Source organism: Schistosoma mansoni (genome assembly GCF_000237925.1).
Source record: "Schistosoma mansoni, WGS project CABG00000000 data, chromosome 1 unplaced supercontig 0010, strain Puerto Rico, whole genome shotgun sequence".
NCBI classification, from domain to species: domain Eukaryota; kingdom Metazoa; phylum Platyhelminthes; class Trematoda; order Strigeidida; family Schistosomatidae; genus Schistosoma; species Schistosoma mansoni.
Genome location: NW_017385987.1, coordinates 1377875 through 1402860, shown reverse-complemented (window position 1 = coordinate 1402860; position 24986 = coordinate 1377875). Strand labels below are relative to the sequence as shown.

General features: G+C 32.9%; 1 protein-coding gene across 1 annotated transcript in view; it reads right to left on the bottom strand.

Annotated features, from left to right (window-relative positions):
- Smp_132750 (GTP-binding protein (q) alpha-11 subunit, gna11,putative) overlaps positions 1–17334 on the bottom strand; it is a gene marked incomplete at both ends in the record, with an annotated part of 39351 nt that extends 22017 nt beyond the window's left edge. The window contains 5 exons of the mRNA XM_018791968.1: positions 6303–6408; positions 7521–7649; positions 9895–10049; positions 15737–15921; positions 17217–17334. Coding sequence (XP_018644875.1) covers positions 6303–6408; positions 7521–7649; positions 9895–10049; positions 15737–15921; positions 17217–17334 — 693 coding nt within the window. The remainder of the gene's footprint in view (positions 1–6302; positions 6409–7520; positions 7650–9894; positions 10050–15736; positions 15922–17216) is intronic.
- Between the last annotated feature and the right edge of the window lie 7652 nt (positions 17335–24986).

The following is a 24986-nucleotide window of genomic DNA, read 5'->3' as shown; positions in this document are numbered from 1 at the left end:
AAATAAACTTTTTCTTATACAGTAAAGAATTTTCAAAGCTAAGATTCATTTTTAATACAGTTCACTCATTTTATCTTCTGATTCAAGGTTTACACTAAAAATCATCTACTTGTATAGAGCAGTTAAATAAATTATTCAATTATCACAGATTTTAATAGTTGAGATCATGAGTCAATTGAAGCTAGACCACTATGGAAAACCTGGAAGCAATGGACGGCTTTTTCATCCTATTATGGGTTTGTTGTGAGATAATAACTCACTGAAGACAATGGTGGATGTGTCGCTCGATTTAGTGGATCGGTTGAAATTAGACATTAACACCATTGGATGCCGGCTTGGTGGTCTAGAGTTTATGCACTCGCGCGCGAGACTGGTAGGTCTCGGGTTCGAATATCGTGAGGCGGCATCAAGGTTGCGCACTGCTGTGGAATCTCACAATAGGACGAAACGGTCGTCCATTGCTTTCAGGTTTTCATGGTTGACTCATGAATCCAACTATAAAATTACTAAAATTTCCAGTAAACCCCCTCTGATAATTATTTAGAATCATTCGTTAAAAAATATAGGTGAGAACTTCCATTTCAGGCTACAATTTCAAGCATGTATATACAAACACATTTAGATTTTATGGTACGAGAAATCACTATTTGGTATTATATAATTTTGGAAGGCTAAATTATTCACATTTCTTGGAATTGCATAAATTAAATTCAGTGCCTAGAATTTTAACAAAAAACTAATTATTAGTCGATATTTAACAAAAAAGAACTTTACACTTCTTTCTGAATTATTTCAGGTTAATATTTTTTCAATCTAAAATTTATGCCATTCTGGACAAGTTTTATTAGTTAGTTTCGTATAATTATTTTTAAATGCTTAGCTTCAGACAATCATTGCTCATTTGATCAAAAGAAATTACAACTTCTGAAGACTATACATGTTAGGAGTGAGTCAGTCATTCACTAATAAAGAAGGGTACACTACCAATTGACTGGAGTTGTAAATGTGAGCTACTGGATTTTGACTCAGAAATATGAAAATATTATACTCGTCGTATGATCTGTAGTTTATGTCTGAGTTGGATTATGGTTACGCACTGTTGAAAATCAAACTATCTTTAATCTGACCAAACCTTCACGAACATTCTGTCTATAAAAATATGACAGTTTATTCGTCCACTGAATAAAAAGTACCTAAATCAGTCACAAATAAAGTGAACCGTACTTCTATACATAAAGTTTTCACCTCCACATCAATTTCTATTCTATGTTTGTCAGTCGACAAGTTTTACGATTTATATTGTTAACTGACCATTTAATCATTTTTAATAACCGTTCATTAATAATCAGATGATGATACACACTTAAAATACCGACGTAAAGTGCATAAACTTCAATATCAAAGTTATAAATAAATAAATCTGTGTTCTAACTAACATTTAATTTTTATTTGAGATTAAAATAATGTGGCGTTTGTATGAACTAATGATTCCTTTGTACTTGATGAGTGCTTGATTTCGAATTCCAAATACAATACGTTGGTTCGTGCTCATATAGTTCTTCTTGGTTATATTGCATTGTTTCTGGAATTTCTAATTCGTACAATAATTCAAATACTCCTAATCATCTTGAATAGTTAAATATTTATTGAAAGAAGTTCTCAACAAGTTTTACATGCAATTGTTTCAAGATATTCTTAACAAGGAACGATTTCAACAGTGGTACAAAATATTTTGGTGGACAAACTAATAGATATTATAGGTATTTATGTACTATATGTATCAAAAACTTGCTTTTTATTCAACAAATGGAACGATTGAAAGAGTTACTAAAACTAATGTTGGCTGATAAGTTTCATGAACATTGCATATTCAACAAGAAAATGTCATTTACCTTACAGACTCTTTCGTTTATAAGAAATTTAAACATGATTAATTCTGTCTAATCTTTTTCATTTAGAATACAATCCTTTTGTTTATCTTTAGATAGAATTTAGTTGAATGTTATTTACTTTATGTGTACTTTATGTTCTAGGACTTTATTTAGTATCATGGATTAAACATCACGTAATGCGGTAATCATTTTTAAGATTGACTTTTAAAATTTCTGGGAAAGAATATATATCATACCGATATGTCAAAGATAAAATGTTATGGTGGGTTCAGTTGTTTTGTACCAACCAGTTTACTTTCCTTTGTGAAACAGATTTCATTGAGTGTACGTAGTATCCTAATTTTAATGTAATCTTTATATCCAAAGCAGAATGCAACTTACTTAACAGGTTAATTCTTGAACATCTAATCGATTTTGGTTACATAGCACAACCAGAAATATATTTGAAGATTTTAAAATAAAAGTTCAAACACTTCGGCATATAATGGATTGTGGATCAGAAATGAATGCACAAAATAGCTTTTGACAATTTACCAAGTCATGACTCTGTATCTAAGACCAACAAGCCCGGTTCTTTGTTTCACCATGATCTTAATCTATTCCAAGCTTAGAATATTTTCTACTTGTTCAACTGGTGCTATCACCTATTTGTTTCTTTTCCATCCTCTTTTTGGTTTAGTGAGCAATTAGCATTCAAACTTTTCATGTATACATTATTTTCACTGTTTTCTGTTTTCATTACTCTTTATATCAATAGGTAACCTTTCCGATGGTTGGAATTTTCGAACTTCTTCTTACTGACGTAATATCAATCTATTTTTCAATACCTTACTGTGTATATTGAATAAATACAACACTAATTGTACAAATTTAACATGTGATATTAAAAAGATATAGCCTTAAAGATATTCCTTAATATATAAATCATAACTGTCTATCTATGATGAAGATATGAAAAAATTTAAAAGAAATGGATTCACTTCTTCCTCTAAATAATGTTCTTTATGATAGTTGATTAAAAAAAGTAAATGTATGAAGTTGCATGTTTTACATCAGATGATATTATAACCAAATTTATAAGTCTTTTTTTACTTGAAACACAATTTGCACGAAAATTTCTATGTTAAATGTCAAAGGCTCTGTAAGATATGAAACAATTTCACGAGGAAATTTTAATCATATTGCTTGTAACGAAAAATCTTATTATAAAACGTTAATAATACTAGGATTCAAGGTCCTTAATATAGAATATAGACAAGATGATAAATAAATAATATATTTGTAATATCCCGATGAGTAGAAAAATTAGATTTTCTGACGTTTCGTGACTCAGTGTAAGCCATTTCTTCAGAGAATAAATAACCAAATTAACATTAATCCAAGTTTAAATAGTACAACGGAACAACATGAATATTAGGTGATCAATCAAAATACAGGTCTGAATAACTCAATGTCATGTCATTTCATTTCGGTCAAGGTGATTCATAAGCGACATGTATGTAATTTTGTGTGTATGTGTGCACTGTTAATAATGAAAAATGTGTGACCTTTATAATGACAAAAGGATAGAGTTTAATTTGTAATGTAATGGTGTGAAATTGTAAATAATATCAGACTAGGTGACTAGGATAGATAGTCCAGTCAGGATGTATGGTAAGGCCATCCTTTCTATTGAGAGCAGTGGGATTAAGCATTATATGGAACGCTTCAGCTAATCTCCTTTGTAATTGAAAAAACCTTTTTGTGGTATTTTGATATTTTTGAAATCAATTTGATGATTGTTGCAAATGGCGTGAACAAGATAAGTACTCCTTGATTCTCATAAAGTACACTTTCTTACAGTGTAAATTGGGGGGGGGGGGTTAAAAACATGAGTCGAATAACTTAACAGTAATCTAAGTGATAGACATACTCTTCACAGAGATTTTTATACAAATTTTAAAATTTATTTTATACATCGATTTGAAATATTTTAAGGTTAAGACAAAAGATGATCATTTAAGAACTCCAAAACTTTATTGTTATCAAACTTTAACTAGCAACAGAACAATTGAAGTACACTAAATATACTATCACCGTTTTTAAGTGAAAATGGGTTCTTATCTTGGTCAGTGAAAACTCCTTGACACTTAAAAATATATAATAAACAAGTATTATTAACGAATCTTTATTCTTAGACTTACAATAACATATCGAATATTCTTATATTAATCCTAAGTATAGGATATTAAGACAAGAAACGTCTTATGAGCTCATATCAATAGTCCTTTACTGCTTTTATCACCGAATATAAATGACGATAGATGAAGTTTTCGATTCAATAGAAAAGAAAAATTTAATGGATACCTTAAAAGTTTGATTTTTATCATTAATCATTTTTCATTAGCTAAGGTAATGTAGTACTTTACGGCCGAAACGAAGATTGATTAATGAAATAGTTAGTTTAACTGTAGTTACTGAGTGGGTATTTTGAAAAAACAATCAAAATTCAAACAGTAAATGAAATATAAAATAATCTAATATTATTAGTCAAAAACAAAGTTTTTTTAAAAAAAAATGAGATTCTTACTTGACAACTCTAGGTGATAAACCAAAATAGATTTAGCTGTTCCTTAAATAATAACACAGTACAGAAGCTATTTTTCATAATGATACTACCTAGCCTAATAAGATGACATGTTTCATGCAATAAATTTGGAAAAACTTTTCATTATTAAAATCATATCAATGCCTAAACTCATTGATTTTAATGTTATAGAGTACTCTAGGTTGCAACATGATAGTTTGAGTACAGTTGTGTACTTTCATATCGTTTGTATAGTAGACTTTACTAAAAGTTCAGTATTCAGTTTTATCAGTAAACTCAATGCTTAGGCTTTAAAATTGAATTCATAATTCAACAAAAAAGTACACAGTAGTTAAAATTAAAGTGAGCACCATAGCATAATAAATCCAGTACAGATTAGGAAAAATATAGACACATTATTCATTTTAATTTATTTCACATAGACATTCTGTCAAATGATTTCTAAATTGACAATTATCCCATTGGTTGGTCATTACATTTGTAAAATTACTAGTTATTAAGATAATAGTGATGACTGTCAAATACATATTACATGAAAATTATTACAGGGAAATTAACAACTAGAAAATATTTTTGAGGGATAATAAGTTCGGAGTCTTTTCATGTTCTCTTTTGTTTAAGTTAGTGTTACTTACTTACGCCTGTAACTCCCAATGGAGCATAGACCACCGACCAGCATTCTCCAGCCCACTCTGTCCTGGGCCTTCCTTTCTAGTTCTATCCAATTTTTTTCATTCTTCTCATGTCTGTCTCCATTTCTTGGCGTGATGTGTTCTTTGGTCTTCCTCTTCTCCTTTGACCTTCAGGATTCCGAGTGAGGGCTTGCCTTGTGAGGCAGTTGGGTGATTTCCTCAAAGTGAGCCCAATCCACTTCCAGCGCTTTTTTCTGATTTCTTTCTTTAAGTTGGTGTACAGTTTCGTAAATAACTTTAATGGTGATAAGCATTTGATGTCATTTAATAAGTGTTTATCATTTACTACTCCGAAAAGTGCTATATATACAAATTATGTCATGAATACAATAGAATACGTGTTTTAATTTAAAAACTTTCGGAATTTAATTTCAAATTCTATTGAGTCAAAAATTACTTGTGATAACCAGACTACGTTATTTAGTATTAAACACATTTTAACAATTCAGAACTTCTCAATGTGAAACAGATCTAAAGTGTAGACATTTTGATTACTTAATGGTCAGTATAACCACTGCTTATCGTTTCGTTTTCAGATTATTTCAATGGCGCTTGATTTTTTGCAGTGAATTACCATTACATTACTGAATACAGTTATGTATATTATATGAATAGTTATTGGAATTTGAAAGAATAGTTTGTTAGAAACTGGATACCGAGTATAAAGAGGAAATTAAATGTAAAAATTATATTTGAATGATCGATTACATTTCCCTTGAAAAAGTTCAGATCAGATTACTGGAGGAAACATAAGAATTATTTGGATGTCAATAACGAAAATTATTCAAACACAATTTTCATAGTTATGTATTGTTTATAATATGAATTTCAAATGAAAATAAGCACATATGCAGTACTTAAATCCACCTTTTTCAACTTGTATGTGTATTTACTTCTCAGATAGACGTTTACTGAATGAATTACATTAACAATGCCTAAAACATTTCTTGAAATGAATGAAGTTTGGATTCTATAATAAAACATACAGGTCTATTCCTATAATGATTAAGTAGCAACTAGCTTTGAGATGACTTTCTCACTTTCATAAATAAAAAAATATTTTAAAAATTTTGCAAAATATTTTAAACTTTTTACAAAATAAATTACCTCATTTTCATTTTCTACAAGAACTTGATCATATTCATTTAATGCACTTAAAAATATAATAGAAGTTACACTTTCAAACGAATGAATCCATTTTCTTCGTTCTGATCTTTGACCGCCCACATCTACAATCCTTTATTATGATTTTAAAGATAAGATAATCCGATCAGCACTAAAGACTAAATAAATATGATATAGGTCACTACTCAGCGGTTAATCGATTTTATAATGTTCTATACAGTTAAAAATTCAGAATGTATTAACAGTATGGTAAGCAATTATTATTCTTTCATTCGATATAAAAATTTCTTTTGATATATAAGAGTAAATTCATTTACTTTCAGAAAAATTAGCCTTCAAATTATTTGGCTGAGATACCACACACTTTTTTTTCAAAAGGTTAAATCATCATAAAAAGTAGTGAGAATAACAGCACTTGATATAGTACTAGAATCAGCAATAGCATTTGTAATATCATAAGATACAAATATTGTCAAAACCTGTGATGGTGTTTGTAATCCCATCTCCTTTTAAATACAAAAGTAGTGATAATTTGTGAAACAGTATTCATATTATTCGTTGGAACGTTAGAGGATTTGCTTATCTAACGAAATTATGTGCGTAATTGTAATCCAAATTTTATCATTGTAGTTTCTTTGTATTCTGTTTGGCAAATAACTAACATAGTTGCAAGCGTGAGTCAATTGAAGCTAGACCATCAAGAAAAACCTGGAAGCACTTGACGGTCGTTTCGTCCTATTGTGGGACTCCTCAGCAGTGCGCATCCACGACCTCGCCTCATGGGATTCGAACCCAGGGCCTACCACTCTCGCGCCACTTACGCTTGCAACTATGGAAATACTAAATCTCCACAAAACCCCTTCTGAAAATAACTAACAGTTAGCAGAAGAATTTGAGAATTTATTAGGAATAACTTAATCTATACATCATCACTGTAAATTGAAGAAACATAGTCGGTACGAGGATTTATTTATTTTAAGGATAGAAATCAAGCTTTTTTGATTGGTAACAAAGGACTATTAGATCATTCTAGCTACTACACATGTTATTAGAAAAGTGTAACTTCAGATTACTTGTTTTAATTTGTTACATTGTTCGGATCCTGTTGTTATACCATAGAAGTGCTTTTTTCACTATGTGATGTCTCAAAGCCTTCAGTCCACTCATTATTATTATTTTCTGTCAATACTTTCTTTTCAACATTTCAACAACTTAGAGACTAACCTGAAAACAGTTGAATCCAAGTTGAATGGATATTCAACAATACCAGTTGTTGGTACACGTACACGTAAAATATCTTGTAGACTTGGCAAGTAATCTGGATCAGCTATTCTGTCAAAATTATTCAAATAGCTAAAAGGAAGTATAAAAAGCTACTTGAATATTTTCAATGACTGATCATTGGAATTTTTATGATGGCTATTTTTTCTGATGGGTCATGTGTTATTGTAATTTTACTGTTCCTTTCTAATATGTTATATTAATTTGATTTTTTTCGCTTTGTTTAAAAATGTTTTCTGATAAGAACATTGAATATTTAGAACTAAAACTAAATATTTCTGCTATATTGAATAAGACTGATCATTTAAGAAAATTTCTCCATGTATCCTAGTATCCGAATCACAATTCATCAACATCGTAAGAAACTTTTAAAATACCAAGAGGATCAAACAAATATTTTATTTTACGCTCATTCCTAACAAACAAACAGATCTTCGAAACTTCTAATTCTCCCTGGAATATATGTATTTGTCGAGAAGCTTCCATCACAATGCTGGGTGAAATCATCATCATAAGCTTTAAAAGCAATTCATTTTTCATTCCCAGCAGAAGGTATGTCAGTATTTATCCATGATGGATAATGTATCATGTTATGTATACCTGAATCAAAGCCAATTAATGGAAAGATGAAGTTAGAAAGCACATTCTGTCTAGTTAACTCATTTAATTAACTTTTAAGATGAAAATGTGAATAAGTTTCCGAAGTTATGATGTGACTTTTGAAATATTTTCTATCTACATAGTTATCAATGGTCTATTTTTATTGATATCTAGTTAATGTAATTTCATTTTTCATTAAAGTAAGAAGATATATTTTTGTTGGATTTGATACACCAATGATTTTTTTGTTTTGCCTTGAAAAACTTATCTCAGCTCTGAACAATCTACCCAACTAATATTATTACAAGCTTTGCAGAGGGTTGTAACATCAAGATATTTTCAAGATTTGTTTCATTCTAATGACGATTTAAGAAATTAGTCATTTTTCGTAAAGAATTTGGATATTATAAAGTCTAATATTTGAACTTTTTGTAAATTATCTTGAATAGGTCTTTTTCTGTAAATGGCCACTTAATCGAAGCCTGTTTTGCTTACTCTCGTTTTTGCAAACAAGGTGTTATGATTTAAATCAACATAACCAAGTCTATTTTTTATCTGTAAATAGAAAACGGGAAATTACGTAGAAAACGTTTTCGCCAAATATTTTGTTCTTGTATTTTTAATCTTGACTGGGCATATCAATATTCTGATCTGATCAATTAACCCTCTGTAATGTTGTTTTTCAAAATAGACACAAGTAACTATCAATAAATAAACCTCAATAACTGGGCACCTTGGAATTGATGAGTTATTTGGGTTATTGTCTAATGCGTATCATTTGTCGTTAAACTGTTAACTTTTAGTTGCAGATAATCTACATATAACTAAATGCTTTAACAGTATAATGGTATATTTTTGCCCAAAGTAAAATATAATACTATACAAATATACATCTATATAATCAACTTATATACCGTTTAGACAGTTGTATTGGATATTACTTATTGATTAACTTATAAATTTCTGGAGATTATGTCGTCTATTATCTCATGATTTAACAAAGCAAACTAAATGCATCTACAAGATAGCTAAAAGCAGTTGTGAGGAAGCTTCGAATTTACGTTCTGTTGTGGTTGGTATCCATAAAAAAGGCATAACAGTAATGAGGTGTATCAATCTGTCGATCAACACAACCTGGTGGCTAGATTGCCAACTTTATTGATGACATTCAACGAGCAATAGGGATAAGACAACTAGAAATTAATGATCACCAAGTGATTGATGAATATAATTAAATACTTCCTCAGTGGTTAAATGAAAGATTAGTCTAGGTAACCAGCAATGCTCGATAAATTTAGGCAATATTAAATATTCAGGAAGTTGAACTATATGCTACTTCATGTAAGTTAATAACATTTAAATATAATGTAATTAGGATGTTTGATTATTATTTGAACTCTGTAAAAAGAAATTTACATCTGATTGAGAAGAAAAGGTTTGTTTTCCTAAATAAAAAGTTTAATTTGGGTAACGTTGAAATGATGACTGATTTGTATAAGTACTGGGATTATAATACACATTGCAAATACTTCAATCCATTTTATTGTTTGATTGCGTTCAAACAGTTGCTTACTGATGAAAAAGTAATAATCATATTAAGGAACTCAGATATTTCTGATTAATAATCTTCAGTTAACATCGGTTCAACAGAAAAATTTAAATAATCATTGCAAAAAATATTACATAAGTTCGATTTCCCATAATCTTTTTAACTTACTATTTCGATGAGTCGGACAATTGAAATTCTCTTCTACGTTCATAGCACATTTTCATTCCTTGATCAGCCCATAACTGACGTATGGCATTGATACGTTCAGGTGTCAGTGCGATAGAATCTTCAAGATCAATTTTTAAGATAAGTTCCATGTTTTCCTAGTCCCATTTCAAGTGAAAACAAATGAATTTTTGAGTTGTATACATTAGACTTGAGAAATTAAAACAACTCCACAAGCCATCATCATATTTAAGTATGAAGTCCTTATGTCGAAAACTGTTTACATCCAACTTGTACATGTGATTTCCATTAATATAACATAGATTTCTAATAAAAATGTCTAAAGCTTTTCAGCCAGTCCCGTTAGCATTATCGTTCTCATTAGAACTTAATTTAGTATGGACTAGAGTATATATTAGGTAGCGAAACCTCTGAAGAATCGTACTCAAAATGAGTGAGTGATTAATTTCTGACAAATTACCGGGTTTACCTATTAAAAGGTCTGGTAAGGAGATTCATATTCACAACAGTGAACACACACAAATGTACACGAGATTAAACTAATGACATTCAGATCTGGCGTAGAGCACCATACTTTTGGATTACTTGTCAAAGTTTAGTGATTTATATTTTCGATTGTAGTGAATTCTCAATATACTCCAAACATCGCTATTATATTATTACTTAGCGTCTGCCATACCTTTTGTTAGAAGTCATTAATAAAATTTCAGAAAATCTACTTCTTTGCCAGTCGTTAGTTAGTTATGACAAGAGCAAATAATAAAAATTCAGTATCCAGAAATACAAAATTACAAGTGTCTATAACATGTAAAATTCCGATATCTCTAAAACTTTTCACCCAGTCCCATTAGCATTATCGTTCTTATTAGAATTTTATTTAGTATATATGGACTATATATATATGGACTAGAGTATATATTAGTTAGCGAAAACTCTGAAGAGTTGTACTCAAAATGAGTGACTGATTAATTACTGACAAATTACTGAGTTTACCTATTAAAGTGCCTGGTAATCAGTCGCTAATTATATTAAATCTTTCTATCATAGAATTCTTTTGAATCACTATAATGAAAATAAATTTCTTCCACTTATTATAGTTGTTTATCAGAGGGAAAAATTAAAGTATAAATTTCATAGTTTATTATTTATCTTGTAAACGAGAAAATAAAACTCATCATCATCATTCAGTAATAAAAATCATCAAAACTACGTTTTTCTATTATTTATAAGATAAATCATAAGTAAATTTTCATTTTCTAAGTTGATAACCAAATCGTCTTTTTATTTATAAAGTCAGATTTAACCAGTCATTCCATTATTTATTTAATCAATATGCAACGAATTAAGACTATTGCTCTAAGCATAAATGTGACAAGTAAATAGTAAATAGTACCAGTAATGTTATATATTGAATGATTTCCAAAAATATTTAGCTCCTTTCAATAGTCTATTTGCACAAAACACATTAGTTAATTATTTAAAGATTTTCAGAAGGGGTTTTTTGTAGATGTTGAAATCATAGTTGAAATCATGAGTTAATTGAGGCTAGGCCACTATGGAAAACCTGGAAGCAATGGACGGTCGTTTCGTCCTATTGTGGGATTCATCAGCAGTAGGTATCCATGATCCCACCTCATGAGATTCGAACCCAGGACCTATCAGTCTCGCGCGCGAGCGTTTAACCTCTAGAACACTGAGCCGGTATCCAATGGTGTTAATGTCTAACTTCAACCAATCCACGAAATTGAGCAACCACTAGACCGATGGGTCCAGGGTTCGAATCTCATGAGGCGTGATCGTGGATGCGCACTGCTGAGGAACTCCACAGTAGGACGAAACGACCGTTCATTGCTTCCAGGTTTTCCATAGTGGTCTAGCTTCAATAGACTCATTACTTTACTTACTTTACTTACGCCTGTTACTCCCAATGGAGCATAGGCCGCCGACCAGCTTTCTCCAACCCACTCTGTCCTCGGCCTTCTTTTCTAGTTCTATCCAACCTTTGTTCATTCTTCTCATGTCTGTCTCTATTTCTCGGCGTAATGTGTTCTTTGGTCTTCCTCTTCTCCTTTGACCTTCAGGATTCTGAGTGAGGGCTTGCCTTGTGAGGCAGTTGGGTGATTTCCTCAAAGTGAGCTCAATCCACTTCCAGCGCTTCCTCCTGATTTCTTCCTCCTCTGGAATCTGATTTGTTGTCTCCCACAGTAACTTGTTGCTGATAGCATCTGGCCATCGGACCCGAAGTATCTTGCGTAGACAACTGTTAATAAACACTTGTATCTTCTGGATAATGGCTTTCGTAGTTCTCCACGTCTCCGCCCCATACAGTAGAACTGTCTTGACATTTGTATTGAAAATTCTAACCTTGGTGTTGGTTGACAATTGTTTTGAGCTCCAGATGTTTTTCAGCTGTAGGTATGCTGCTCTTGCTTTGCCGATCCGCGCCCTCACATCTGCATCAGATCCACCGTGTTCATCAATGATGCTGCCCAGATATGTAAAGGTTTCCACATCTTCCAAAGCTTCTCCGTCAAGTGTAATTGGATTGGTGCATATTGTATTGTATCGGAGAGTCTTGCTTTTCCCTTTGTTTATATTGAGACCTACTGCTGCTGAGGCTGCTGCTACACTGGTCGTTTTCTCCTGCATTTGTTGTTGCGTTTGTGATAGAAGAGCCAGATCATCCGCGAAGTCTAAATCGTCAAGCTGCATCCTGCCTGTCCACTGTATCCCGTGCATTCCTCCAGTCGTTGACGTCTTCATAATCCAGTCGATGACCAGGAGAAAGAGAAAGGGTGAGAGTAAGCAACCTTGCCTAACACCGGTCTTTACCTCGAACGAGTCGGTGAGTTGTCCTCCGTGGACGATTTGGCAGTTTAGTCCATCATAGGAGTTCCGTATGATGTTGACTATCTTCTCAGGCACGCCGTAGTGTCGAAGAAGCTTCCATAGTGTCGTCCTGTCCACGCTATCAAATGCCTTCTCGTAGTCGATGAAGTTGATGTAGAGTGATGAATTCCATTCGATTGATTGTTCCACAATGATAGGTAGAGTTGCGATTTGGTCTGTACACGATCTATCCTTACGAAATCCAGCTTGTTGATCTCGAAGTTGAGTGTCCACGGAATCCTTCATCCTGTTTAACAATACCCTGTTGAAGACTTTTCCTGGTATTGAGAGAAGAGTGATGCCCCTGTGGTTGTCGCACTTGCTCAGATCGCCTTTCTTTGGTATCTTGATCAGAAGTCCTTCTTTCCAGTCTGTTGGTACTTGTTCTTCGTCCCAAATCTTACTGAAGAGGATGTGGAGTATCTTGGCAGTTGCTGCTACATTTGCTTTCAGTGCCTCTGCCGGGATGTTGTCTGGTCCCGCTGCTTTGCCACTCTTGATTTGTCTAATGGCCATGTTGATCTCTTCAATTGTTGGTGGGCCAACATCGATTGGGAGGTCTGTGGGTGCTGCTTCGATGTTGGGTGGATTCAGTGGAGCTGGTCGATTCAAGAGTTCCTTGAAGTGTTCTACCCACCTGTTTCGTTGTTCTTCAGTGTCGGTGATTACTTTGCCTTCCTTGTTTTTCACTGGTCTTTCTGGCTTACGGTAATTCCCAGCAAGTTTCTTTGTTGTGTCATACAGTTGTCTCATGTTTCCCTCTCTTGCAGCCTTTTCCGCCGTCATCGCTAAATCTTCCACATATTTACGTTTGTCGGTCCTGATGCTCCTCTTCACTTGCTTGTTTGCCTCTGTGTATTCGGCTTGTGCCTTGGCTTTTTCCGCTCTTGTTCGGCTGATATTGATTGCTGCCATCTTCTTCTTCCTCCTTGCTTCAATTTTATCCAGTGTACCAACAGTGATCCATTCCTTGTGATGGTGCTTCTTTTGGCCCAGAACCTCCTGACATGTTGAAACGATTGCCTCCTTGATACCTTTCCAGCTGCTCTCTATGGTGGTTCCCTCTCCATTGAGTAGGTCATGAAAGGCCTCGAACCTGTTGCCGAGGGCTATGTTAAATTCGTTGAGTTTGTCAGCATCTCGAAGAAAGGCCGTATTAAACTTTTGTGATGTTGTCCGCGCCATTGTCCAGTGCTTCTTGAGTTTTAGTTTCATCTTGGCGACCAGCAAATAGTGATCGGATGCTATATCAGCTCCTCTTCTGGTTCTCACATCCTCCATCGTCCTCCTGAATTTTTTTGATGCAGACATGGTCGATTTGATTCTGTGTAGTGTGATCCGGTGAAATCCAAGTAGCTTTGTGTATGTTTTTGTGTGGGAATATGGTGCCACGTATGACCAGTTTATTGAAGGCACATAGATTTGCAAATCTCTCACCATTTTCGTTCCTTCCTCCCAGTCCATGTTGTCCCATGACGTCTTCGTATCCAGTGTTGTCCTTTCCAACCTTGGCATTGAAATCTCCCATCAGAATGGTCAGGTCCTTGGTTGGGCACTTCTCGAAGATTGACTGCAGCCTATCGTAGAATTGGTTTTTAGCGTCTTCATCGTAGTCGTTGGTCGGCGCATAGCATTGGATGATGTTCATTGTAATGCCCTCTCTCTTTGTTTTGAAGGAGGCTTTGATGATCCTCGGTCCATGAGATTCCCATCCTATAAGTGCATTTTGTGCTTTTCTAGACAGCATCAGTGCCACTCCTTGTGTATGTGGGGCATTTTCTTCTTCATGACCGGAGTATAACAGAAGTTCTCCCGAAGACAGTCGTTGTTGTCCAACCTGCGTCCAATGTGTTTCACTGATTCCAAGCACTTCCAGGTTGTATTTCCTCATTTCCGCAGAAATTTGTAAGACTCTTCCGGTCTCCCACATTGTCCGGACATTCCATGTACCTATAAAAATTTTCGCTCTGGTTGTAAGAAGGTGCATCGGCCTCATGACTTCCGAAGGAACTCGGCTTTCATCATGAGACGTCATTTTTCCTTCTACTCCCAGGGCAGAGTTTGAATGATTTTTTCTGGTTAGCGTTTTTTTAGCGAGTTGATTTTCTACGGGATGGGGTCGCTAACCCTATGCCCAACCCTCCTCCTTTACCCGGGCTTGGGACCGGCAGTAGCCCCTGGAGGAGCTACAGGCGGAGTTAATAGACTCATGATTTCAACTATAAAATTTAAAGATTAGTTAAATTCGCTTAGAAATGATCTTAAGGTATTTTTTTACCAGACATCATAATATGCAAATTAAATGTACAATATATATACTCATTACTTTAAATGATTCTAATCAAAACTTTTTTGTTTATTTCTGAATATTATGAAAATCACACAAAATAATAAACGAAACTATCTTCTTAATTATTTGTCATTATTATTTATTGAAACATTTAATGAATTTACTTTTTCTTATGATTCAATTAAACATTAATTATACTAGTAATGATATTCTGTAGCTGAGTGGATAGATTATATTATTACGATGAATGATATGTTATTATTCCTGGTAAACATTACCTTAAAATATTTTCAAACTATTCGGATTGATTTCCCTTGGTTTTGTTTGGTTGAATCTTCCCATTGATGGTTGGGACTCAGTAGCTAAGCGGATAACGCGATGCCGTTTGAAGCCAACGATACTGAGTTCGAGTCCTAGGGTGAACATCAACTCTGAGATGCAGTTACATCCAACTGACGAGTCCCAAATTGGACGAAACGTGCATCCCCAATTCCACTGCTAGGCGCTATCCATCTTTGCTTATAATTAAGATTGATGATTTTATGCTTACTGGTATAAAACTTAATTTTTTTATGTATAAAAAATTAAATTACAAACTATAATATTCACAAGTAAATTACTTCAGTATTTTAATTTTTAACTTACTTGATTCATAGGATATTCTAATTTTATCGAAAGTGTACGCATTGCACCACACATTGTTTGCATGGCTAGAAAGATATTCTGATAAACTAAAGTTTTAAAAGCTTCTTTTTCCTTGTCTGTATAACCAGCTCCATGTATAATTCTCATTTGCTTTACAAAAGTACTTTTACCGGATTCTCCAGTCCCTGAAGAAAAAAAATTAAAAGAGGAACGTTTTTCTACGCATTCGCAATCCAAATCAGTATTCTAAACAGTAAGTATAATGGATTTTCAGCTATTTATTTTATGTTTTATTAGAATTTCCCTCATAACTTCTCCAATGAAGACCTTTAGATATAGTTCATCTGCAGGGTGTAACTTAACTAACAAACATCTGTTATTCCAGATAGATAACTGTTAGTACTAATTAATAGGTGTCGGTACTTACTATGGCTACGTAAAAGGTATGGATCTATTCAAACTAAATAAAGCATTATTTCCCATTTTCCCATGCAAGTAAATTCAATATTTCATGATGATTTTACTTCCAAATTATCACTGATCATTAAAAAATGTGTCAAAACTTTGTATGAAAATGCAAATTTATCATTTGCACTTTGGATACAGACTAGTCCCTTTATCCCATACATAGCGAAAATTGCACGTGAAGAAAGCCGATGACGCGGCAGCCTATCCAAAAGTAGGTCTCAATATTCACAAGGGAAAAAACACGATCCTAAGTAATAACACGGAGTGCCAACCAAGCAACACCTGACAGAGCTCTGGAAAAGGTGGGAACTTTTAAGTGCCAGGGCAGCATCATTGATAATCAAGATGTATCTGATGCGGATTTACAGGCACGGAATAACAAAACGAGGGTATCAGTCCTATAATTGAACAGAATCTGGAACACGAAAAAACTGAGACTTGGAGAGCCACTATAACCATCATAAAAGAGCTGCAGATATCTATAAACAGTTATCTCCGCAAGATGCTCCAGATCCGTTGGCCAGGCATTGTTAGAATAAACATACTCTAGTAGAGAATCAACCAGTTTGTAGCTAAGGATAAAATTAGGGAAGACACTGAAGGTGGAAAGGTCACATTACAGATATAATCAAACTATATCGCAAGCCAAGACCTATCTTGGAATCCTGAAGGCAAATAGAAAGGGGGAAGACCAAAGAATAGATTGCTCCAGGAATTGGAAGAAGACAACAAAAGAACGGATAGCACTTGGGAACAACTGTGTAAGAGAGTACAAAACAAAATTGGTTGGAGAATCCTGGTTGGCAGCCTATGCTCCACGAAGGATAAAAGGCGTAATTCAGTAAGTAAGTAAACAATGAATAGCCAGAGATCTCACTAACTTATATTTAAAGTAATGTATATCTACTGAATCATTAATTCAAAGAAATTCGTACATATAATATTACAATTCAACTAATTAACTTCATCTAGGTTATTAACTGGGACTCCTTATTCCGTAATAAAAACTTACCAAGTAATAGTAATTTCACTTCTTTTCTTCCTGCATTTTTGTCTTTATGTAATTGACGTTCAATTTCTCGACTAATTCGTTGTTGTTCTCTAGATTCTTCTGATCGAAAACAAGACATTTTAAGTAATAGAAATAGATTATTATTATTATTTTAAAGATCAGAGCATTAACTAGTTGTCAAGGTATTTATATAAACCTTAACTGGAGCAGATACTAAACATTATTTTCATTCATTGGAGGAGAGAAAGTAGTAGACAATTAATTTCCTAATAATTTTTTTATTTAATTCATTTGGACACACCCTTGAGATTAGATTAAATTTATGTAAATTAGAAATGTGAGCAAATCGGCAGATTAATAGTAGGGTTAGTAGTCAATAGTAGTATTAGTAGTAGTATTTTATTATTACTACCGAAAAGTAATCTGATAATATGATTTTTACATATACATGGTATTTGTCTTTATCATTTCTTTGTGTTATTTATTTATTGATATAAAATATTGGACTGTTTTTTAAAAGAAAGAGTATTGAAAATGAATTCAAATGAGCAACTTATATTTTTTATGTAACACTTAAATCTAGGAGTTTCCAAGTACATGAAATTGATTTTAACAGATCCAGACTAAATAGAGACGAGATATGTATCTATGAAAATAAATGAATCATGTTGAATACTATTTGTTATATCCTTATGAAGAAGTAAGTACGGATAACTTCCGGGACCTATTAATGGACAGTTATTCTATATATATTCTTATTGTTTAACTACTAAGTAATTAGATTGTGTATATCTATATTTGTCTTATTATAAGCTTCATTTTGACCTATGAATTATTACTGTACGATTTACTGTTCCCAAATTATGTTCAGTTTATTGATTACTGTATCCCACGTTCACAGTCACATTTGGCTTGATCTTGTACAAATATTATTTTCTATTTTATGGTGTGATGTGGTCTGTCTGGTATATAAACCGAGTATGCTTGAAATAAATGATCCGCATAGATTCGCATAGCTGAAGTTGTAAAAAAAATGTAACTTGAAATTCTCCAGCACTATTAATCAAGTCAGTTTGATATATCATAATTATGAAGATGAGAAAGTTAAGATAATATTTATTTTTGTTTAGGCTTTATAAACTCCAACCTTTACAAATATAAAATTAATTTCTGATTTCGATAATTGTACTTAGAACTATCACTTTCCACATTTTGTTTGTGTTAGTCAAATTAACAGTAGCTATTGTCAAGGGATGAAATCATTTTAAGAACCATAGAAATTCGGAGAGGATTGAACACTAACTTTCATGAGAACTCTCAAAGTTCTAGTTGGAAGCAGTAATCAGTGAACATTGATTGTATTGGAAGTGGGAGAGTTTTTTGTAATGACAATCAGTAATCGTAACATTATATCAAAAAATTACTGAATTTGGAAATGTGACCCATCGAATTCGTGGTTTGAAGTTATAGTATTCATTTAGAAACCTGTAGGTTCTGAGTTTGATCTCGTATAAAGTTGTCTACGTGCACAGATGTGGTTCCAAAGAGTTAAACAATGCTTCTCGGGTTTTAATTTTCTAACTGATGTTTGTTCGTTACGAAAAATATCTTGATGTTCAAACCAAATTAACTTTAAATGACTGAGTGAAAATATTTACCTCGATTTAAGCAAACACTGTTCAGTAACTCAAAACAACTGTGTAGATGGATATTTTAATCGCGTTTACTCGCATCGTTATTTTATGCATCAAAATACAGTACTTAACTCATCGCACAGTTTCAAATAAGTTTCGCTCTAAAAATATGTAAATGAACCTCGGACATCAAACTAGATGTAATTAAACTAATATATGTGGTGTAAAACAGAGATTGTCTATAGTGAATTCAGAGTTTGTAACTGTAACTGAAAGGATTATTAAGACTTTATCATAATTTTTTTCAGGTTTATAACTTCTAAACGATTATTTTATTTTAATTATAAGTTAACTTAAAAGCATTTAATCTCTTTGAATGGCTTTCTAATGAATAATTTTCTATAAAAAAACAGAAATTTAACAAAGTTTCGTTTTACGCTTCCATCTCTAGATAGACATTACTTGATTGTAGGAAGCAGCCCTGATCCTTGAACCCATTCGAAAGTGAGTTTATCAGTACTTCTTAAATGTAATGGTATGAAGTCTTGTAATTTTTTCCCTTTAATCCCTTTTTTAAAAACAAATAATTTACTAGCAGTGAATAGTTGTTAACAGGGGAATATAGGAAATATGTTTCGTCCTTCGTGGAACTCACTAGCCGGATGCACCTTCATCCCAGTATGGATGTTAACAGTGGGACTCAACCCTAGTAACTCGTTTACAAAGCCTATGGCTTAACCATTGAGCTATTGAACCGGAACTGCCATTAGCTAGAGAGACAGGTATGAGTTTTACCTTTGAAAGTTTGTATTTTCACGTTATTGCTGTTAGAGACTGCAACTGGACAGTTTCTGTTGGTACATTTACTAGCCGCTACTCAACTTTACCAGAAACTTGTGGTTAAACGGCAGTATCGAAACAAACAGTTCAAGATGCCAATAAGCCAATAGAGACCGTTCAGTTCCAGCCTCTAACATCAAAGACGGAAAAATAAAAGTCTTGATATACAAATATTTTACTGTTTATAAAACAAAGCAACAAATTTTATTATTTTAAACGTTTATTGACTGGTGCATAATGGTTGGGTAACAATCACTGAAGTTGAAACATATAGTGAGAATTACATTGTAAAACATTTTTGTCTGGATATATTTTCAGTACCAGATAACATTTCATAATTTCAAACGGAAGTTAGTGTATGTTTCATGAATTTGATTAAAGTGAACCAATTAACAAGATTAAAATATTGGTTTCGAATTTCATCAATTTCTAATATAATTAATTTTAGTTTCGCTTTGCTTCTTCAAATAAACTCATTGGTATAATGATAGTGTGGTGTGAGCTATTGATCTCGATAGATATAAGTAGTATACACCACCAATCGAATGTGTAATGCCTGGCCGTAGAAGGCTAGGAAGATCGAAGAGAACGAGAATAGAGAATGATCGCTATGGAAACGAAGAAACAGTCGAGTCTGAGACAGTTGATTGACATTTTGAAAATGAATTATTTAGTGCATGGTTCTCAGATTTCACCAAGATATTCTGTAATGTTGTATTCGAATGCATTTGGTTATCCCTACTGGATTTTTCGTTCACTGCAAGAGAATTATCATGGGATTGTTATCAAATAAAGTGTTTTATCACTTTATAAGATAACTTAGTTTTATCTTTATTAGGAAAAGTATTCAAACATTATGAGTAATTTTAGTTACATTTATTATTGATGATATCCACATATTTCTCAGGCTTACTCTTACATATCCCTTGTTCATAGCAGTATTTTATTTACACAAAAAAACCAGTGAATTTTCATAATTCACACACATAGTTATACTACAAACATTTTAACTAATGACAACGAGAATCTCTTAGATATAGTGTATTTTTTATTTGTAACTAAACTGACATTAGGGATTTCCATATACTGTACCCATTTATTCCTGAAAAGAAATGACCATAATTCAGCCGTTTGCGTTTTCTTTGTTGAATATTTTGAAAGAAGCCATTTGTCAACAGATAAATATCCTAGTACTAAGTATTTGATTAAATGTGACCGCAACCAACAATACAAATTGTGGGTACATTTTACAAAAGTAGATAGCAAACAATTCCTCATTTGACTTAATGAACCAACCTTTAAAATAGATTAAATGAATAAAATTTGATCGTCCTCTGTTGAAATAACGCTTGAATGAGAAATGATTAGGAACAAACTTTCAAAATAAAAAGAGTTACTGACGTGGAAATTCCTATCATTAAAACTTAAACCCCCTTTCATATATATGACATCAGTAGAATGATTTAGTATGAGCAGTTACTGGATCACAAACACCATAATGTAAGAGGTCAACATAATATTAACAAAGGTTAGAAATACTCTTTCACTGACACTGTTGTATACAAATTTCACTGTCAAATTTATTGGAACAATCACTTGTTATTTCTTATTTTCAAATCACTTACAAAGTGCATAAATTAATATATATTACAACCAATGAACAGATAAAATAACGTCCAAATACATAGAAAGTTTTCAGATAAAATAGAAATGAACCCATGAGACCTTTAGTGAGCATAATAATATTACCAAGATGCTCGAAAAAGCGGATTCAATCCAAGAAAAGTTTTTTTAAAAGTCTGACTTTCATTGGAAATAATAATAGTAATAATAATAATAATAATAATAATAATAATAATAATAACAATAATAATAAAACGTAGTAGTATACTCAAGTTAGGACTAAAGAATAATCCTGACAATTGAGAAATGTTAACGATCACCAGTCTGACAATCATTTAGATTTGTGGTTGAACATTTTCTGACTACATTAAATCATATCCCGAAAGTTACTGTAGTTATTTGGTCACTACCTACTTGCTTTAAGACAACTGAATATATGACCAACAAAAAGTCATCTGAATAGATTTTTTCATACTCTTTATTCTACTTGCTTTAATTAAGTAGTATGTGCAACGCAACTGATTTTGTTGTGCTGATTGTTTCCATTTCTCCCTTTGTATAGAATAATGTTGTCTTGATATAAGTTACTTTGAATCTCTTGATGGCTGAGTGTTTTAGGAAGATTTATAAAATTTTAGTTCATAGTTCAAAGTAGCCACTTATCAAATTTTTTGCAGACAAATTCCAATTTTCAGTATCCTATATATTAACTTTGTTTCATGGTACCTACTGATAAAATGTTTACAAATTCCAGATCTTGCTGTTCCTTTCCTACGTGTATCAGTAGTTTGTATTTGTATGGGTTAAACTGAATGATAAAGCATCTTGGACGCGTATTCATGTTCCCACCATGAAACCCTACAGACCATTGTGTAAAGCGAAACATAGTTTCAACTGTATGGCGACAATAAATTAATCGTTAACTTGAAGAGGGTTTATAAAAATTTGGTAAGCTCTTAAAAGTCGTGAATAGCTATGTTTTAATTTCTAGGTTTGACACTATTCCCCCCCCGTTTTATAACATAAGATTTCCAGTTGAAAATAACCTGAGGCATATGTAGAAAGAAAACAATAATTTCAATAAACGAATCCTTCTTCTCGACTGTTTCACTTGTAAAAGTCATAAAACTTTTACGAAACAATTAATACGATTAGCAAATTTTTCAGGTAGACCATGATTTGAAACCTGAAAATACAGGAGATGTGTTTTGTCCTAGTAAGGAACAAAAAACCACTGTTTCGAGAAACCGGAAGTCTTTTAACCTTGTTCGATTCCAGATATGTTTATTTAGCTAAAATTAATATCTACGGTTTCTAATGATAGACACAAAAGAGCATTTTTATTGAGCTTTATAAATTCATAAAAGGTAAATCTCTTTAATAGTAAAAATCAACATTTTGAGATCCTACTTACATGGTTTGTGTAAAAATGATGGACATGAAAGCAATTGTCGTTATGAATCCCCAAGCTTGGGAATTTGGAGATTACACCTAACTTGTAATCGTCGCCCACTTTCATTTAGCTTTTGAAATTCCCACTAATAAGCCCACTACGACAATAACATGGATAATTACAGAAATTCATTTATATTTGATATTACATTTGGTTAAGTTTCCTGATTGGTGCATCACCAGCAAAATTTAAAAATTAACCTACAGCGTTGATAAGATTGTCACATCCGATATACAAGGAATTTCAGATGGTTAAGTCCATGTATATTTTAACTGTGGCTCACAGAATTGCAACCACAATCTCAATGACCAAAAAGTCTTAATAGAAAACATAATTAAAGTATATTACAAAACAACGGACACCCATCTCAGTAATTTAGTTCGTATGAAAGAAATCCTCATTATGTTAACACAGGATTAAGTCTACAAATTAGGATGTTTCGATTGTGATGCTACTATATTGGGGAGTCACCTCGTGAAATATTGACTCAAACCGAAGAATATCAGTTACAAAAATAAACCGCCTAATAATCCCGTGGAACTAGAAAGACTCCAAATTAAATCTGCAATAGTAGCCTATGCCATTTTCAATAACTATCAAGTCAATATTAAAAACATTAAAATACATATAAAAAGGCCTTTTCAACCATAAAAAAGACGAGTAGCTGAAGCTTCCCATATTATGCCTAACCTTACTGCTCTCAATAGAAAAGAAGGCCTCACTATCCATCCAAACTGGACCATCTATCCGAGCTACCATACCTGATTCTATTCACATCTAACATCACAATCGAGCATACAAATCCAACTCCATCCTTTCGCACCACAAATTTCATACACACGTGAAAATACAAACATGCCTCATATAAATAACCTTGTCCTGAATGACACGTCATTGAATTGGTCAGACCTGTTTTTGATTGCTCGCACCAAATATTCTTCTTTGTTCCTCTGTACTAGTTAAACTTGGGTTTATTTAATTTGTCTATTTATTCTCTGAAGAAGCGGCTTACATTGATTCACGAAACGCCGGGAAATTTAAAAATTCAATTTTCCTACTTATTGGGACATTACAAATATATTATTTTTAATAGAAATCATTGAAATCGTTAAATTATTCGCACCCTTTGGAAGCATCCATCAATATTTATGGTTTTTGAACAAAATTTGTACAGCACACATTCATTCTACTACGTCTATAAACGTATTAGCGTATAAGCAGCTTTCCTATTTGGTCTTTGTGATCGAATGTAAACAGTAAGGATTGCAATTGTTACAAAAGACTACAGTTGCTATTGTACTGTCTAACTATGCACCTTACTGACTTACTCCTGTTACCCCTCGAGGTACATTTATGACTAGAAATCTTCTGTGAAACCTCAGAAGTAAATGATAATACTTTGGTTTCCACTAATGAAAGTGGTATGGTAGATGCCACATTAAACACTCAGCGCGAAATAGAGAGCACAAGTCTCTAGGTCAAAGTAGGATATTAGAAAAGTGGTGAAGGCTGGAAGCTGTTTGTTCAGATTGTTGACTTCCTACAGGCAATTCTATATACGGTTTAATAAAGCTGGTTTTCTATACGTTATGTCACGCTCAAATCACTATAAATATGATGGAAGCTAGAAAATGAGTTCCACATATTCGAAAACAGTTCTGATCACAAGATGATACAGTCAGTCAGTCAACTACAACGTAGGACCAGGCATACGTATGTATCGGTCCGAGTAGCCACGCCTCATCAGCACAAGATGAATATCGAATTCATAGTAGTTATTTCAAAGGTAGTAATATATAAAAGAAAGACTTCATATAAGGATATAATGCAAGAAGGAAGAATTAGTTCGCAGAAACAAAGATATAAAGCAATTTTATCCTCACGGTTTAAAGGAAGATAAAGAGTGTATACACCTACGCCATTGTGATCAATTCTGAGCCATCCCACCCATTCTCCGAACATTGGTGAAGACTTACAACCTCATTGATTGATCGACCATCATTCCCCAATACCCTGTGTCTAATCCCACTATTACTTAGCCGGTGATCCCAACAGATGCTGGCAGTATTTCTAAGACATCCGTGATCAAATACTAGCAGCTTACGAGTATATTCTACTCTTAATGGCCACGTTTCGCAGCCGTAAAGTAGAACGGAACGAACTGCCGCATAGTGGACAGTCTTGATGAACATCACTTGAAATTGCAAAATCAGATGACGG